Source organism: Pezoporus flaviventris, unplaced genomic scaffold, assembly GCF_033815535.1.
Source record: "Pezoporus flaviventris isolate CSIRO_AGI_PZ_B2104156 unplaced genomic scaffold, CSIRO_AGI_Pfla_v1 ptg000001l, whole genome shotgun sequence".
NCBI classification, from domain to species: Eukaryota; Metazoa; Chordata; class Aves; order Psittaciformes; family Psittacidae; genus Pezoporus; species Pezoporus flaviventris.
The window spans coordinates 48800000-48817311 of NW_026892549.1; the positions used below are offsets into that span (position 1 = coordinate 48800000).

At 39.9% G+C, this 17312-nt stretch overlaps 1 protein-coding gene across 3 annotated transcripts in view; it reads left to right on the plus strand.

The window, feature by feature from the left end:
* The first annotated feature begins 550 nt into the window (after positions 1-550).
* Positions 551-17312, plus strand: part of DNAH7 (dynein axonemal heavy chain 7) — a 108552-nt gene continuing 91790 nt past the window's right edge. For all 3 annotated transcript variants that reach the window (XR_009744020.1, XM_061457043.1, XM_061457034.1), the window contains exons 1-12: positions 551-648; positions 4032-4100; positions 4552-4660; positions 4775-4925; positions 5243-5336; positions 6517-6697; positions 7513-7582; positions 9549-9674; positions 10850-10969; positions 12723-12906; positions 14349-14528; positions 15822-16097. Coding sequence is in view for 2 of the 3 variants with exons in the window: in XM_061457043.1 (XP_061313027.1) it covers positions 634-648; positions 4032-4100; positions 4552-4660; positions 4775-4925; positions 5243-5336; positions 6517-6697; positions 7513-7582; positions 9549-9674; positions 10850-10969; positions 12723-12906; positions 14349-14528; positions 15822-16097 (1575 nt within the window). In the remaining variant the exon portion in view is untranslated. The remainder of the gene's footprint in view (positions 649-4031; positions 4101-4551; positions 4661-4774; positions 4926-5242; positions 5337-6516; positions 6698-7512; positions 7583-9548; positions 9675-10849; positions 10970-12722; positions 12907-14348; positions 14529-15821; positions 16098-17312) is intronic.

Genomic DNA, 17312 nt, shown 5'->3' on the forward strand with positions numbered 1-17312 from the left:
CATGTACATGAGGCCCTCAGTTATGTGCTTTAGTGGTGGTCTTGGCAGTCCTGGGGCAATGCTTTAACTTGATGATCTTAAAGGTCTTTTCCAACCTAGCTGACTCTATGATTCTGTGATTCTATAAGCATTTTCTACTGGAAGATGCTCTCAGATGAAAGTGCAGCAAAGCTGAAATTCAGCTTGACATAGCTGTTAAATACATTGTCATAGCTTAAAAACAAACATCCCAAGTGCAACCCGTTATTCTCTATTGCTTACGAGCTTGTACACAGCAAACCAGTCTCCATCAGCCCCACCTGAGCCGGCAGCCTCGGGCTACTCCACCACACGCAGCCGGGGCTGGGCGCGCACACGTGGCGGCAGGGAACAAGCCGTACCTTGGCTTTAGGCGCGGGACGTTCTTCCCTGCCACAGCTCCGCACGTTTTCCGCTGTGCGGTAACGCCGTGCGGGCCGGGGGCACCGCGAAGCAGCCGCCACCTTCCCCGCTGTGTCCCGCTGCGGGTTGCCCCGAGCGACGGTTGACGCCCGCGCAGTGCCTCTCCTCTCCTCGCCCCGGGCCGTTGGCCAACGGAGGCCCCAGCGCTGCTAGGTGACGGCGTCCGGGCAGCGCTGCCTCGGCCGCGCAGACATGGGCACCGAGCAGGTACGGGGTGAGGGAACAGGGGGCAACCTAGCCCGCAGGCAGCGGCGGGAGAGGGCTGGGGGTCCCATGGCGGGCCTGCGGGGCCGGGCTGGCTGAGGTAAAGGGCCTGGGCACGCTCGCTGTCTGCGGGACGCAGGGCAGAACGTTCGGGTGCACTTGGTACCGGCAGGGCTGGTTGTCATCTGAAAAGTGGGGGTTTGCCTTTAAACCTTAAATAACTCGCGTGAATTAAGCTTCTGAAATCACGGGTTTAATCCCTGGCGTTTAACTGAATGCTTGCGCTGTGTAAACTGAGACCTCCCGGAGGGCAGCCGAGCTTTAGTTGTAGGCTCCTCCATGAGTTGTAGGCTGGTTGTGCCTGGTACTTTCCAGAAAAACTCGGCTGTGGTGTCCGTGCTATGAGCTCCTTAAATGAGGTCTCTAGAAACAACATGGTCCTTCTTGCAGCTGCCCAGATTCCCGTTAAATGGGGCGTAGGGGGGGTGTTTTCAAACATGAACCGTGATGAGACTTTAATTCAGTTTGTTTCCAGAATTGCAGGAAGCTCGAATGCTGAAGCCAAAAGCCAGTAGAAGCTTTTTGGCCATGAATGTTGTTTTAGATCTCTGGGCATTAACAGACACTAATTTGTATTATTATTCTGGTGGCCAGCTTGGGTTGTATTTGGTTAATGTAATTTAAAAAAGCTGCTGCGTCCATCTGGTCCATGATGCCAGGATCCATCTCTTGTAACAGTCTTTCAGAGCGGGAGAGACTGTGTTCACACTTGTGAATAACCTGGGCAATAGCGTCCATTGTTAAGTCCACCCCTCGATCATGAGTCCATCCCTATGTTGCATCTCTGCTCTGATGGCCTGAAGTGCCATGGGCCCACCAGGCTCAAAATAATTCACTGTCCCCTTAAGCAGTTTCTGCAGCTTGTTGTTGGGGACTCCATGCAGCTGTCTTCCATCTCCGATGCTTCCAAAGCACTGGAGGGGCCCAGTGGACTAGATACTTGCCCATACTGTCACACACACCCTGCCACTCATGACTGTCCAGCCTTGGAGAAAACCTCTTGGTCCCCCTATATCGTTGTCGAACCCCAGACAAGACCCAAACCTGACTCTGCTTAACTTTTGAGATCAGACAAAATGGTTGTGGGTAGCACACAGTCTGTGTGTGTGCCAACATGCTGATCCCCATCACAGTCAGCAGGCAGGTCCCAAGGATACCCAAAGGCCATTCAAAACCTTCAGAACTCTCAGTTGATGCTGCTGTACTTGTCACTGGGGCTGGTGTAGCTGCTGTGCTTGCCGGCTCTCCCACCGCCAGCTTCTCTTTTCCTGAGTCCAGCTCTTCCTCCTCTGCCTTGCTGGGAAATGCTGCGTGGTCTCCTGCGTCCTCCTGAGGCTCGGCGGGCGGCTTCCGGGGAATGCTCTTGGCCGTCGCGGGGCTCGGCTCTTCCGCGGGGCTTGGCTCCTCCGGGGGGTTCGGCTCTTCCGCGGGGCTCGGCTCCTCCGCCGCCTTCTCCCGCTGCTCGGCAGCCGCCTCCTTCCGCTCCTCGACCGCCCCGACCTCCTCCACCGGCAGCCGTCCCCTCGCGGCCTCCGGCCCCGCTCCCGCCGCCGCTTGGTCCCCGGGGCCGCTCTCCCGGGCCGCTTCAGCAGCCGCCGGCTCCCGGGGCCGCTCCCCCTCGGCTTCCAGCGAACTCACGAAGATGGAGAGTAGGGTGAGGGCCAGGACGGTGAAGAGCAGCCGGACGGCCAGGTACAAGTCCACGGCCACGTCCGTCCCGCCCTGCTGCTGGAGCCCACCCGTATTACAAGTCATTGACATAAAGCGCAGTGAGAGAAGAACCTTAGCCCAGGCCCCACACTTGATAAACACTAACACAGCAAATACCGGTGCTAAGTAATGTACTACATTCTGAAACTGTGAGATCAAGAGGAACAACTCTGACAGCCAATAAATCAGCATTGTGACGAATGACTATTAATCCTGTTAGATCTGTTGTTATCTCAACCCCTTGTGCCCCACGTTGGGTGCCAAAAGAGCTGTCGTGGTTTAAACCCAGTCAGGCAACTTGTTCACTCACTCCCAGTGAGTGGTGCCGGGCTGACAACAATCGAGGACCCCCTGTTCTTGCCCTCCCCCTGCTCCCAGAGGGACGGAGAGTCAAAAAGAATGCAACTCCCACAGGCTGAGATAAGAACAGTTTAGTAACTAAGGTATAACACAAATCACTACTGCTACCACCAATGATAATAATGATAAAGGAAATAACAAGGGAAGAGAATACAACACCTCACCACCAGCCGACTGATAACTTGCCCCCCAGGCCTGACCAAGCACCGACCCATACCTCCTCCAACCCTGCAGTCCCCCAGCCCTTCCCACTAACTCTCAGTTACATCCTGGGCATGACGTGCTGTGGTATGGAATACCTCTTTGGCTAGCTTGGGTCAGGTGTCCTGTCTCTGCTTCCTCCCGGCTTCCCCTCCTCCCTGGCAGAGCATGAGGCTCACAAAGTCCTTGGCCAAACCAAAACATCTCTATCAGCTCTGTTCCCGAGCCGAAAGTCAAAACACTGCACTGCACCAGCTACCAAGAAGGAGAAACATGACTGCTGCTGCTGAACCCAGGACAAACTTTCTGCGCTTTGTGACTTTCCTCCATTACAGCCTTTACATAGGACACAAAGCAGAAAGAGAATGGCTGTAGCATAGACATGCAACATTACTGCAAATGCAGCTGCATGGAAAGTGGTGGGGATGGGTGTGTTAGTGTAAAACAGAGGAGAAATAGAATAGCCAAAGGCAGTTGTATTAGAGCCAACTTCAAATGTTGTTACAACTAGGTTGTCTCATTTGTTTATAAGGAGGTGCTGTACTTTGTGCTAGCCAGAGTCCTGGGCATGGTCAGGGAGTGCTTTTGGACAGCCAGCTTTGATGTCTGATGCTGAAGGATCAGATGTGTCAAAAAGCAGAAAATACTGGACCCTTTTGAATGAAAGTTTATGGATTAGAAGAAGACCATTTTATATTTTTAAAATGGTGACTGAAGAATGGGAATAAGAAAATTGTTTATTTGTATTATTTAATAGTATCTTGTAATGTTTAAGTGTATAGCTTGGCAGAAAGGTAACATACATGCTTCCCAGCCTAAAATTAATTTGTCAGAGCTCTGATTTTTCAAAGTCGTTTGAGAAGGTTGTATTCTGTGTGGAAACATTCTAGCAAGAATTGGGGAAGTGATATAAAACTGTAGGTGTAAAAGTTACTGTTGAAGAGATAAAAATTGAATTAGAGCTAGTTTATAATTTTGACTGGTCACAAAGGTGATATTAGTGGTAATTTTAAATTTCTAATTGTGATTTTCCTTCTTTTGTTTTCCCTTCCAAGCCCGGTCCAAGTGTCAGAAAGAAGTCGACAAAGAAAACAGAGAACTTAGTACTACCACAGTTGCCTCAGGTAGTTTTGTTGGCTTTTTTTGTAAGTTTTCATGTCAAGTATACTTCACAGCATGATTTTATGAAAACCATAGTTCTCATTCAGATATATGCTGAGGTGTATATTCTGTCTCTGCGCTATGTATTTTTGTTATATCTGTATATGGAGCATTGTTGGTATTTCAGTACTTGGAAAACACTGAAAGTGCAGTATTTGACCCAGTTTGAAAATACTTAAGGCATATAACTAGAAGGTTTACAAATGTCATATATAAGTTTAATATGCTTTTATCCATAGTCTGAATATTTTGAATTGGAGGGCAACTTATTAGTAGTTTATTGGACAGTTTTTATGCTGGCTTATTCCTGCTATGTATTAGGCTACAGTATCGTTGATTTGCTGTATTTAAGAAGTCTTGAAGTGTATATAAGTAGCACTTACAAAAAACTAAAATATAAAATACTCATTCCAGATAAGGTGTAAAACACTGTGGCAGCAGACTTGTCCTTCATTCTGTCTGAGCAGAGAGCAGAAAGATGATGAGTCAGATGAGTTTACTGTAAAAAATGAGTGTTCATCTGGTAAGCTTAATATTTTTAGTACTAATAAACAAAACCTCTTGGAAACATAAACATATGTGTGGTGCATTTGAACCTTTTTTTTTAAATTTAATTTCAAAACTTGTTTTCTGCAAGAATATTTGGGTGTGAGACCCAAGAGACGGAAGATACAGGATTCTACAGGTAATAAAGGAGGTGCTGGAACATCAGCTTCTACACTGCAGAGCACCAGCCGTCTGAAAAAACAACAAGAACGATTCAGAAGTGCACTTGTTGACTTTATATTGTGAGTTCCCTTATCTTCGAATAATGTGTTTTTCCCTTTTGATAGATGAACCAAGAAGTGTGTATATGAGCATGAACTATATCACCAATTTTAAAAGCTACCTTAGCAGGGAAAATACAAACTTGGTCACATGCATCAGTGTTCTTTTTGAATCAGAATGTCATATGCTCATTGTCAAGTTTTGCCAGTTCCCTTTTTTGTTCAGTTTGTTCACAACTGACATGTAGAATGACTATATGTTACTTACATCAGTAAAACATATCTGAAGAATGTGATGCATATTGTTTATTTTATTGTTTGGTTTTTTTTTGTCTTAGGCACCAAGACCTTCCTGAAGAACAGCTTCTGTCCCCTGATGGAACCCAGCCTTCAGAAGCAGATTCTTCTACACCAATAGAGAAGGACATTTTGGTAGCTAAAGACATTTTTCTAGAGTATTAAATGAAATGCAGTGCCAGTCACTTATTGTAAATTTTGACAAGATGGTTGATACAATGAGAGATGACTGACAGTGATATATTCTTCTACTATTAGTTTCACACCATGTACCATTTATAGTGTTATTGCTGAGAATGGAGCATTAGGAATGTATGGATGAATCAAAGAATTTCAGAATGGAATAACAACTGGAGGATAACTCATGTCAGGAAGTATTAAATGAATCTTTTCTACACTTGCTGAAGGCGAGAATAACTTGCAAGGGAGGGTGCACTACTTTGAGCAATTGAGCAATTCTCTTTGGGTTACCCTTATCTAAAGGCTGGGATGTTCTTCATTCTCATTCTGGTTTAAAATACCTTCTGTGACATGATTGTATACACAATTTTGTAGTTTATGTATCTTTAAGATAGACCAAGTCCGTTTTGGGATAAATGGATTGAAATAGATTAATGTTGGTAAGCTTCCAGTTGGTAGTCCATTCTTCATTTTTTCATCTGGGTTTCCTTTAGTGCTCTGAGGTTTTTTGTTCATCACATTTCACATGCCTGTTTAAATGCTGGCATACAAGCAAATGTACTTATTTGTATTATACATTCATATTCTGAGCTGTATGTTACATATCCAAGAATGTATGGCTTGCATTTTGAATATATGGACCAGCCCCAGAGCTAATGAATAATAATGGCAGCACTGGAATTATGAGGTAGATGAATACATATTGGAAATCTATTTAAAGAAAAGGTTGGTACTCGGGCAGTGCAAAGGAGAGGCATCTCATCAGAGTTATAGAATTGTAAAAGGAAAACCCAAACAGAAGCCAGATTTCTATGAGTTATGTCCATTCTTTAATAAAATTTTTGTTATTTTGCTCTTATCAGAGAAATGAAATGGGGCTTATGCCACTATGCCACTATGCCACTTATGCCACAGGCTTATGCCTGTTTTTCTATCTTGGGGCTTTTTATCATTATTCTACCCACTAGTGTTTGACAGGCTGATGAAGGTATTGAGATCAGATTTAATGATGTAATTTAAAACATAATTACTTTTTTTTTTTAGTAAATAAGCCCGTATCTCTAGTTAAGCCTGTAGTAGCAATGACTGTCTAATACTTGACTTAACTGATACATCTTACTCTTCTATCCTGCAGAAATACTACTACTACATTCGCCATGGAATTGATACAGCAAATGTGTCCCCAGTAGATCAGTCATGGATAGACCATATCTTAGCTTTAATTCCGCAACACCTGAAAGTACACAGTGAAAGTATATGTTCACTGACTGATGAAATAAAAGAAGATTATCTTCTGAGTGTAAAAAAGGCTATAGGTAGATTTCCAGAAGTTTACTTGCATTTTCTCCTAAGTTGCTAGTATTAAAGTGTGTTCATAGAGTGGTGTTTGCTGCTGAGAGCTGCCATTGTGGAATTGTTACATCTAAGTGCTCTCCTGGATGTTAGAGGCACATTTTAATAAAAAGTATACTCATGTTTTCTTATGTTTGTTATAACAAAAGATAATAATATTCATTATTATTGATCTGTCAATAGTTTTTAAAAGCATTATGTTATTAATAATGCTTTCTCCTAAATCCCTTTTCATGTATATTTAGGTAAAACCATTCATTTCAATGAGTTATGTGTTTGAGTGCTTTGGTTGGGACATTAAGGTGCTGGAGCATGTCCAAAGAGGAGCAATCAAGCTGGTGAAGGGTCTAGAGAACAAGTCCTGTGAGGAGCAGCTGAGGGAACTGGGGTTGGGGTTGTTTAGCCTGGAGAAAAGGAGGCTCAGGGGAATCCTTACTGCTCTCTGGAACTACCTGCAAGGAGGCTGTAGCGAGGTAGCTATCATTCTCTTCACCAAAAAGGTGATTTTTTTCACTGAAAGGGTGATCAGGCATTGGAACAGGCTGCCCATGGAAGAGGTTTAGTCCCCATGCCTGAAGGTATTTGAAAGATACATATGTGGCACTTCAGAACATGGTTAAGTTGGCAGTGCTAGGTTAATGGTTGGACCCTATGATCTTAAGGGTCTTTTCCAGCCTAAATGATTCTATGATTCTGTTTATTTGCTGAGCTTATTTTGGCTTTTCTTTTTTTTCCTCCTCCACCCTCACCCCCCCTTTTTTTTAATACTTTTTTTCAGTTGATTTTGTTTTAAGAGACACCAGGGAAAAAGATGAAGACAAGAAAGATGATCTCCCTCATTGTGCAGAGTAAGAAAATACATTTATTGGAAAACAGTAACTGCAGCAGAGTGGGGTAGAATAGCATGTATAATGAACAGTCTTCATACTCAGTAGTCAGTGTCAGCTGTAAATAAGGCTTAGTTATTCATTGTGTAAATTCAGATAATATCATTATACAGCGTCTTTGGAAAATCCCTGTAAAATACGTGTTTATCTTGAAAGGTCTTTGGAGTTAGTTTTGTTTAGCAGTACTTAACTGGTAAAAAGTCTAACAGTTAACTCCGCAGCATTGGTCTACGTGGCCAAATGCTTATGTCTCAGCTGTTGTAATCTATGGAAGAATGTCATGTTTACACGGATTTCACTGAAGCTCTATCTTGTTTACAGATTGTGACGGCTTGGCTCAGTATATACACAGATTTAAGAATGTAATAAATATAGACTGACTTGTTCCTCAGAACAATTCAGCAATATGAAGTGTAAACAGTGATAGACGTTGGGTTTTCCAGTGTGTAGCAACTTCCAGTTTGGAGTAGTGGAGTATTTCAGTCCCATTTATGCTTGTCTTAAAAAGTCAGCAGTCTACTGAAAGCAAGTGTAGTGCTACTCCCAGGATCATACATCTGTCCAGTGTGAATCAGCCTACCAAGAATTAACTTTCCTAGAGCATACTTTAATTCTTCCTGAGATGTGAAGGTGAAGAGGTACCTCATTCATAAGTGTAACCAAAAATGGTGCAATATGTTTGTGCTGTAGAGGAATCAAATCTTACAAATCATGCAGAAACAAAACATTTCCACCAATATTAATTAGGCTTTGTATTGAGTAGTTTTATTGTAAACAATTTCTGCCCTGTGGTTTGAGGTAGATGCTTTTAGATATCAAATGGTAAATTAGGTTAGATTACAGTAAAAGGGATGGCTGTGACAGTTGTTACTTAAGCAATTTACATTTTAAAGAGAAAAGTAGGAACTTATTTTTGTTATTGTATCCCCTGAGTAAAAGATACACCTTGAACATCGGATTCTTTGTAGATCTTCTGTATCCTCTAGGAACTGTGTAGGACATCACAATAGTTGGTATATGGGCTTATGTCTTGCGTTTAGATGCAAATCCAAACCTACAAAATTCCTCTAGTAGGATAATAATTGGTAACAGTTTAATTCCATTAACTGTATTTGAAATATGAAATTTTCTTCTAAAGAAATACGTAGGATACATGTGGAAAAACTTTTTAACTTCCTGTGACTGCTAATTCTGTTTATTATACAATGCAGATTTACTGAGAAATGGATGAAAGTTTGATATTGGAATTACCATTTTCTTTAATAAGAGTTTATTAAGGAAATGAGAACAACAGTGTTATAAATATATGACGAAGTTGTCGGGTGTGTTTTTGCTTTTCCCTTGCAAACTAAAGATTGCAATGTATACTACTTAAGTTGAAATCCTTAGTATTTTAGTAGTAAAATCAGACTGCCTGTAGAAGTTGACACTTGTTTTTAAAGCAAATAAAGGCTATGAGTATATAAAAGACCTCCACCAAATAGCTTGATGTTTTAAAAAATTTGAGAGCAGACCGAGTTTATGAAAAAAGCACTAAATTTATGAGCTTTTGTAGATTTGATGTGATAAGCATAAGCAGATACAGCTTATTGTAGAAAAAGTTATTGACTATACACATTATGTATGTATAACGATTTTCTTACATGCTAAATATAAGGCACCATGAATAGGCTGCAGATTTGTTAGGATCTGGCCAATATTTCTCTCATATTATTCTTTATCATACACTGGTCAATTTTTGAAGACTTTTTTTTGGTGTCTGGATAATGAGGAGAAAGCTAGATTTATCTCCTGAATTTTGTTCTTTCTGGGATGCAGAACAATTATCTTAAAACAAATGTATATATATTTTGGTTCTTTGCACATCTACATTCATCTTACTGTATCTTGATGGCTTTGTGGTTGATTTTCTATTTCTTTTTTTTAGAATAGCAGTAGTGCCAAAGCCTTGGAACAAGTCTTTCTTGTCAGCATGCAGTTACATGAAGGCAAATTTGCATGCAATAAATCCTACAATGCTTGCTGTTCTGAACTTATGGGAGACGTCATTTAAGTAAGTGTTAACTACATCTCTTAGGTTTCAGCTGCTCAGTGATTTCAGAATCTGTATAGGGAAATAAAGGATGGTGGTATCTTAAGATATCCAGTTTGCCCTATTGAATTTTGCACTGCTACAATATATGCATCTGATCATAGTTCTGATGGCTTTGTTCAAAAGCCATTATCCCAAATGTGTTCTGTGGTCTCTCTGACTTTATTCTGTGAATAATTTCTGTGAACTGTTCCTCAGTAGTGATCAAGTTTCCTATCTGTACTTCCCCAGAAACCACATGGAAGGCTTTGTTATCTTCATTTCCTTTGGTATCTAGGCAGTTTTAAGCAAGAAGCTACACGTGAAAGTTGAATAGTTTAGCCATTTCATATTTAATTTTCTTTAGAGCTTGGTCTTTCTCAGGTCAGGAACATTCAAAACAGTCTCTCTCGCAAGAGAAGGGTTGCTATCTTGCCTAGGGGGGCACATACATTTGTTGTTTTGTTTTTTTTTCCCCTCTCTTATCTGATTAGCAAGGGCAAAAGGCATTAGATGGGCTATTGTTTTCTGCTTCCAGAATAGACCGAACTGCTTGCTTCTTTCTTGACTGATGAAACAAAAGAGAATGAACTGACCTGTCCAGGCCAGGAGCCAGAACAAGTTGCAGGGAGAGGGGTTTTGGGTTGGGTTGGGTTTGTTGGTTGGTTTGGGTTTTTTTTCTTTGTTGGTCTTGGGGGTTTTGTTCTATTTTTGTTGTATCTGCTGAGTAGGAGACAGAATTTAGCCAATGTCTTTAAAAAAATCTAAAACCTGAAAATGATTTTTAAGCTAGGTTTAGGTGGTCATTTATTTATGTTGTTTTGCAGTATTTGTAAGAAGCCATCCAGTCCCAGAAAGGAATGCTATATAATATATACGCAAATTCTGACTCTGAAAATAGTTATTAATATGCTCAAATGTAATAATTACGACTTCAATTTAAGACCATACATACAGGCAGTACTGCAGTGCTTTTGTGTGGTTGGTCTGAAGCAATAAATGCTAATTTCCGAAGTGAACATTATTTTTAAGTGTTTATGTTTAAAAATCCTTTAAGCTTTGTGAAATATGAAGAGGGTTTTATGGAAAAAAAGAAAAGATTAAAAACCAAGTTAGAGTGAATATGCTCCTGAAGTATTCACGTTACATTGTTTCAGAAATTTCCGCCTTCTTGATACACAAATATTTCACAATCAACCAGAAGCTGAGGACCTCTCAGGATTCCAGAATAAAATCGTGAAGGAAATTGGAAAAGCCAGAGCGATTCTGTCTAAGAAGTATGATCCGGTGTATCTGTATTTTTTAAGTTAGAATTAAAGATTTACCTTTTCCTTCAGCTGTTTCTGAAACTCTGAATTTTCTGGAGGGAGAAGAAATGTCCCATTTTAGTCATACACATTGAAAAATGAGTTGTAGTGTTGTGAAATTCTCTGAGGCCTTCGAACAAAAGCTGTTGTGTGAATGTTGAACATGGTATCACAATTTGTGCACTTTCCTTATTCTAACTTTTGGTGGCATGTATTTTGCTCACTTCTTAGAGATCAGCGACACAACGTATTTCAGTCTGTTATGACAAAAGCTTTTGTTTTTTGGACCAATTTGTGCTCGATAAGTGAGAAAATAAAATGTTGCTACTACTAACGATTTCACAGAATAGTTAGGGTTGGAAAGTACCTTAAGATCATCTAGTTCCAAACCCCCTGCCATTGGCAGGGACACCTCACACTAAACCATGCCACCCAGGATTCTACCCACCCTGGCCTTGGACTCTGCCAGGGAATGAACATTCACAACTTCCCTGGGCACCCCATTCTAGTGCCTCACCCATAACTTTTGTTTGTTCAGTCCAAGATGTTTTAAAAGACAAAAGGCAGTTTTCTTGGTAGTGCGCTCAGTATGCTGCAGTTAAGTTTTCAAATAAAGTATCAAAATTGCTAGGTCTTTTTTTGATGTTTGTGGCCAGACTGCATTCACAGAAATACAGATCAACTAGGTTGGCAAAGACCTTTAAGATCATCAGGTACAAATTTTACTGTTTCAAGTAATGATGGGCTGGGAGGAACCCCAGAAACCCACAGCACGTTTACCAAGTTCCATGGTCACTTCTTAAAACCTTCCCAGATGCTGAAGTCAGGCAATTGCCTTGGGCTCCCAGCCACACATCCAGCAGTGCTGAGCTCACCCCAGGCTCTGCAAGCACAGACTGCCGGAATTTCATACCCTTTTCTTAGAATCAATGAGTGGTTTGGGTTGGAAGGGACCTTAAAGCTCATCTAGCCCCAACTCCCCCCTGCCACAGGTGGGGACACCCTCTACCAGACCAGGCATTGCTTGTATGCCTCTGATCTTTAATCAGTAATGCTTGATTCCTGCAGTTATATGTTACTGCATTTTTACTCAGGTTTTAATTAAATAACAGTTGAGACCACTATAGTCTCAAATAAGCTGTTTTTCATGCTATTAGCCTTGAAGGTTTTTATTTCCATGCTTGCCCATGGTTTTGTTACGTATTGCCTTTACTGTTTTCAGGTGTATTTCTTCCTGGCTCTAAAGATACCTTTCTGCTAATAACTGAAAGCTGTGCACTTCTGTGCTTTCTTCCTATTTCCCAGCAATACCAGAGCCAATTTCATTTTTGTTAAGGGCAAGTGGGCAGAATTCCCTTCGGATTGCGTTCATATCTTAACAGCTACTGAGGTTGCAAGGCTGCATAATGAACTGTATAACCCTGGCACTTAAGCGTGCTGCCTGCAAAGCCTTTCTTGCCTGATAAATAAGAGACCAAAGCAAGATAGCAAACTTGACTATCATACTATCTTTTATTTTAAATATGGTTCCATAATAATAGATAACATTTTCAGACACATGATTCTGTAGATTTCAAAGATACTACCATATGACATACTTGCGTTATATGGTTTCCCAAACATGCTGCAGCATCTTTTGACTGCATGTAATATGAGCAATTAACTTAAAAGATTAATTAATACTCATCACTTGAAAAACTTAAAGATATTGTATTTTTTTAAGTTGGCTTCCAGAAGTGCAGAAAATCTTTTACCAGGGAAATAAACGCAAACAAGTACCCAGCGGTGCCAGCACCAGGAAATTAGAGTCTTTCTTCGGTTCTGCTGCCACATTAATGACTCGTCAACTACAACATTTACTTTTACATTCAATTCAAGACTTTACAGATTTAATTGCTCAACCTGCAGTAAGTAGTCTTTCGTATGCATACTAGCAGCATTGTTTATCCATATACATACAGTTTGTTTCCTCTTTATTTTGCTTCTTTTGGAAAAACAATAGAAAAGTAAGTATAAACTTTAGTGGCATGTGCTTTCTGGAAAAAAAGTAATATTTTAGGAATGCATTTTTAGTAAGTAGAGTTAAAATAACTTTTTTTTTTCCTCATATAAGAAGGGAAATATCAGCATATTTTAAATCTGATATCCTCAAGAATATATTGCAGTTAGACATACAGTAGAAATCCATTAATATGAAGGCTGTTTGCATCTTGTGTAAGTGGTCTCTCTGTAATACCCATCTGCAGAGAAGTCTTATCCTCTCTTCTACTAGTAGGTGTCTGCTGCGTGCATTGGCAATCTAGTTCTTGGGGAAAGGTAAGCAAAAGAAGTTTCTCTTTTGCAGTCACATAACTTCTGTTGTAGGGGTAAATATTTTTTGTTGATATTTGATGTCTCGGAGTGCAACTGGGTCTTTGTTCAGCTTTTTGTTAATACAGACTTGCCATCAAATATCCACAGAACTCTGGCTCCAAATAATACTGATGAAACAATATGCAGAGAATATAAGTAAGGACTCACATTGTGGAGGCAGGGTATTTACTTTTTTATTCCTACTCCCTTGTAGTTGTTTTTAATACTTCTGAGATAAGTGAACTTTGCTGTATACAGTACTATTTTCTGCTATTATTATTTCTCAGTACCTATTTTGTTATCCTTCCCAATGATGATCCTATGCTACCTAGTAGTGATAAAATGTTTCCTCATGTTTGCTAATTTTTTATGTAGTTAGAATATATTAGCAGATACAGGAAAGTTAAGAGATGCCTGAATGAGATTAAAGATACGATAGAAAATCAAAACATACCACCAAGGACAAAAGCATATGCAAATTTTCATACTGGAATACATGGGAATCCATACTACAAATATAAACCTCATAATACTCAGTTTTGTGGATCAGATTCTTGATAAACAAGTATGATTGGATATAACACGTTCTTATTAGTAGTTTCATAGTGACTGCACCAAATGATGAATACATGTACTGCTGTACATGTAATAATTTTATATATTGCTACCTTTGTGAGGGCTACTGCTGTCAGGCTACTGTGTCTCAGTCTACGCAAACCAGTTTATAACAGTTGTTGGCTAGCATATAGGGGATGCCTCTAGTGCCTACTAAAAATAATGTGAACATAAGATTATGTGAATTGCATCAGAGACATATTTCCTACTTGCATGGGTATTTTTCTTACAATTATAGAATGTCATTTGCAGTTAAAAGCCTGGCAATTTGGAATGCATATGCTGGAGTAATTCTTAATGATCCTTTGAGTTTTCCTGCATGAGTTAGGTTAACTAATAATTTTCTTTCTTGTTGTTTTGTGTGTGTGTGTGTGTGTTTTAGAAATCATTCCAAGCCTACAAACAGCCAGGTTTAATCCTGAAGCCAGTCCTTCAGAATGACAATATAAAATTTGAACCTGACTTTTGTGACTACGAGGATACATTACTTAATATTTACACTATTATGATTCAAGCTGTCAGTGATATACCAAGAATTGAGACCAAGTTATTTTCTAAGTGGGTAAGAAGTTACAATACTCATGAGTTTTGTTTTATCATTATATTGTTGCTGCATTTAGTTCCTAGGTATTTTATTGAATAGCCCTACTGTCAGAACTTGCATAGTGATATTACAATACTCTTTCAGGATATTTGGAACAATCTGAAATAATCTTAATTTTATTAATAAAAAGCCTAATAAGTGTTCTCTAACAAATAAAAAGCCATGAATGCTATTTTCCCCTATGAGCTATTGTCTGCAGCAGCTGCTACAAACGTACTACAAACAAAATGGATGTATTTAAATTTTAAACATATTTCTGCAGTATTCTCGAAAATGCCTTCTATTTTGGTACTGGAAAGGATGATGTCTTTTAAATATGGGAACTTTTGAGCAGATTATCCTTACAGATAATAAACTATAATTTTTAAGCTGTTGATATTTTAGTTGGTTTATGCATTCAGCCAGGTTAAAATGATAATTCAAACAGGAAACAATCCAAGTTAAGTAAAACCATATTGTGAAATAATAGTGATGATAATGTATCTACTTCTTTTAGGATTGTGTGTTATTTTCAGTATAGCAATCTTAGTTTTCGTGGTGGAGAGTGAAAGTAATGCCCTATGCTGGATCTTAATCATTTCCCAGAGAGCTGTGGGAGGTGAATGTTTCTTTTTCCTGAAGGAACATAATTTGGACATTCTGTTGTCCTTTCTGTTTAGCACCAAGTTGATTTTTAAATAACTAACTCTCACCATTTTTGTTAATATGCTTGAACACATGACCAGGCAGAAACCTGAGTAGTATCCTATGCTTTATAAAAGCACTAACCAGTAACCTGTCAAAAGACAAATGGAACATCCCAAGCATGTCTAAATGTACGAGAGCAAGGCTCTAGATCTTCTGGAGGTCTGCAGGAAAGTGTTTTCAGTATTAGTAATGTTATAGATTCATCAGTTGATAGCGAAATTGAAGCTGTGCTTGTGATTCAGGAAGAATAAAGTCCATGTAGATTAAATTTAAAATTGTTGATGGAATTATTTTGGGTAAATAAATAAGAATGAATTTCTGCAAGTAGCAGCTCTGATTTCTTATTTGTTGGAGGCAAACATCTGTAAGTTAAGACTTAAAGAAAAAGTATGGCAGTAGACTGTAAATAGCTGTATCTACAAAATTAGGCTTATAGTTGGACTCTAATTAGAAAGATTTTAAGTAACAGTTGATTTTTTTTCTGTCCATGTTTAACTTCCATGACATAAGTGAGCTACAGACATAACTGTAATTTGAAAATGCTTTTGTGTTTTTTTTTCAAAGCCAAAAGGTGAGTTTTCATCAACTGTCTTGAAGCCCATTATCCTGGATGAGATCTTGGATGAGTATAAGAAAAGGATCAGAGAAGAAATTATCAAAGAGAGTGCTGCACCTGTGGAACATCTCAAGCTATATGATAAGTACAGCTTCCTAATAAACAAACAAGCTGAACGAGATATTGATCAATTCCTGTCGGGGGAATATACCTTTGAAGAAATGAAAACAGAAATTATAAAGTACCAGAAACTTGCAGAGGAAATAAAATGTACTTCTGGGAAGGTAAATGATAAAAATGTTCAAAAAGAGAAAAATGCATATAATTTGAATGTTGATTTTGTGCTTATGAATGTCATCAAAGGTGCTGATAATTGGCTGTGAGATAATTAAAGTGAAATAGAATATTTTTTTTTTAGCATTTCTGGGGCGTATTTGTCATATTAAACAAGAGTTATTTTTGTTAGAAATTGTTTTGGGGCTTCTGAAGGCATTCAGAGTATGTTCCTCTTAGATGCTAAGGAGTAAGATAAAGTGTGGGTCCAGCCACCTACAAATTCCTTCCAAGCGTCTAAGGCAGAGAGAGGATCTTTAAGATGAACCACACATTTTTTTTTGTCCCTGTAAGGATATCCTGTGGTAAGAATTCTTTGTGCATCCATTCTGAAAAAGAACTCGAAAGGCTAAAGTCGTTTTCCTTACATTGTTTCTCTTGTAACACTCAGTGCTGTCGTGGTTTAAACTCAGTCAGCCATGCAGTTTCGCTCGCTTACTCTCCCCCCTTCCTCCCCGCCCAGCTCCTGGAGGGATAGGGAGGAGAATCGAAAGAATGTAACTCCCATGGGTTGAGATAAGAACAGTTTAGTAACTAAGGTATAACACAAATCACTACTGCTACCACCAATAATAATAATGATAAAGGAAATAACAAGGGAAGAGAATACCACTGCTCACCACCCGCTGACCGATAATTAGCCCAACCCGGTAGTGAACTAGCCCTTCCAGGTGACGCCCAGTTTACATCCTGGGCATGATGTGCTGTGGTATGGAATACCCATTTGGCTAGTTTGGGTCAGGTGACCTGTCTGCTTCCTCCCAGCTTCCCCTCCTCCCTGGCAGAGCATGAGACTCACAAAGTCCTTGGTCAGAGTAAACGTCACTGAGCAACAACTAAAAACATCGGTGTTATTAGTGTTGTTCCCAGGCCCAAAGTCAAAAACACAGTGCTGCACCAGCTACTAAGAAGGAGAAAAATGCCTGCTACTGCTGAACCCAGGACAAGTGCAAACCTCACTTCTGGAGAAACTAGTACTTACAGGCCTGTCATGAGGGCGTCTGTGTGTTGAAGTAGAGGTTACTTGCCCACTAGTCAAAGAAAGCATTGGATGCAGGGACCCACTGGGAGGTAGAGTCCCTTTTTAATCCTAAGGAATGTCATGTGCCTCTAACAGTAACACAAGATTACCATATTTTAGATGTATCTCAAACTGTAATTTCACC